The sequence below is a fragment of the Triticum urartu genome, chromosome 7 (genome assembly GCF_003073215.2).
Source record: "Triticum urartu cultivar G1812 chromosome 7, Tu2.1, whole genome shotgun sequence".
NCBI classification, from domain to species: domain Eukaryota; kingdom Viridiplantae; phylum Streptophyta; class Magnoliopsida; order Poales; family Poaceae; genus Triticum; species Triticum urartu.
Genome location: NC_053028.1, coordinates 13,939,068 through 13,940,704, shown reverse-complemented (window position 1 = coordinate 13,940,704; position 1,637 = coordinate 13,939,068). Strand labels below are relative to the sequence as shown.

Genomic DNA, 1,637 nt, shown 5'->3' with positions numbered 1-1,637 from the left:
TGTAAACATAGGTTGGACTCTGCACCTTTCTATTTTACCTGATTAACAAACTATAATTTGTAGACCACATACCGAGACTAAAAGTGCTTTTATTAGATATTGTTTGTTCATTTATACTCCCTCTTTAAACAAATATAAGACGTTTTAGATTAGTGATCTAAAACGTCATATATTTGTGTACAGAGGTAGTAGCTGATAATATAGCTGGAATTAAATGGATAAACACTGGTGGCGAGTATTGTAAAAAATGTGCACTGTTTGTGAAGCTCCGATAAGTTGTTGCATTGTCAACAAAAATATAAATGTTGGGAGCAGAAAGTCACATGGATTCAGCAGAGGAAAAGTAACTCTAGGAATGATGGATGCAGTGAGCAGTGAATACTTGCCAATGTTGGGAGCAGTTGAATAATTGCTTTAATTCTATTGTACTGCAGCTTGGTTGGTTGGTTCTCTTGCTTCTTCTTTTTTTTGCTATGGTGACTTGGTAAAGTTCAGGAGGCTTAAAGTTGGCTGCACGGTCGCTCCACATCTTTGCCATTGGCTGAAGATCATCCAAATTGAAGTGCTTTCTTCTTCATCCTTGCCTGCTCTGCTCTAGCACTCATGGTGATCTGATGCTCCCCCCTCCCCCGTACCCCAATTATATTTTCTCACTCAATTTTATGTTCCCCTTCCATAATATTTTGATTTCCTCTGTTTTTGCACATGAACATAAAAATTTTCTGTGAAAAAATAGGTCTTGCAGCAGTGTGCCGGCGAGGATGAGGAGACCATCCCACTCTCCGGCGACCGGGCCTTCTTCACCGCCGTCATGTGCAAGACCCACGTCCAGAAACCCTACGTGCTGGTATGATATGACGCTGCAAGCATGCAACAATGGCGGCTTGCTTCATAATCAATTGATCGTGACCTGATCTTCCCTGATTCTGGCGTGGGAACGTGCAGGTAATCCCGGCTCACTTCCAGCGCCCGCTGCCGGCGAGGCGCACGCCGGTGGTGCTGCGGTGCCGCGGGAGCTCGTGGATCATGAGCTACTGTGGCCACACCACACTGAAGAACCTCGACGCGGGCTGGGCGGACTTCGCCATCCACGATCGGCTGCAAGTCGAAGATGCGTGTGTGTTTGAGCTACTGTCCAGGGATGCCGAAGATGTCAGCAAGGGTGAGGTGGTGCTCGAGGTGCAGGTGCTCCGAGGTGGTGGCCTGCCGGAGCCCGAGGATCTCGCAACCAAAGGAGACACCACCGACGAGCCCATCGTCATCTTGGACCAAAGCTAAGCTTCACTTGTTGCTGGTGCAAGTTGATTCAATGTCTTCTTGTAAGCCATTGACTACTAAATTATTAGCTTGCATTTCATTCTCTAGGTCTATGTGTCGTCTTGTAATTCGGTCATGAAATAATCAGTTTGCTCAAGACCAAGTATGCATAGACTCTTCGTCAATTCCATTATCTTCCTCATTTCTTCTTATGGTCGCATGTGCGCACCTCAACATTTATGAAGGTTTTTCCATGCAAAAATATCTGGCACAATTGAATGCAGATAATATTTTTGAGCAAACAAGATAGTAGTACTAATGCAGAAGGAGCAATTTATTACCCCCACCGGCCAGTGTTTTCTCTCTATATGCTCCATGGG

The 1,637-nt window shown here is 45.3% G+C and overlaps 1 protein-coding gene across 1 annotated transcript; it reads left to right on the top strand.

Annotated features, from left to right (window-relative positions):
• The first annotated feature begins 291 nt into the window (after nucleotides 1-291).
• On the top strand, nucleotides 292-1,278 carry LOC125518133 (B3 domain-containing protein Os06g0112300-like). Its single transcript, XM_048683071.1, has 3 exons — nucleotides 292-606; nucleotides 737-847; nucleotides 946-1,278. Exons 1-3 carry the CDS (start codon nucleotides 604-606, stop codon nucleotides 1,276-1,278), a joined length of 447 nt encoding a protein of 148 aa, XP_048539028.1. The 5' UTR covers nucleotides 292-603.
• Nucleotides 1,279-1,637: the final 359 nt, after the last annotated feature.

Bases quoted from the DNA above. Each gene is read 5' to 3' on its own strand.
- LOC125518133 (XM_048683071.1), top strand. The intron at 848-945 runs GTATGATATGAC...GGGAACGTGCAG, and splicing joins TCCAGAAACCCTACGTGCTG to GTAATCCCGGCTCACTTCCA.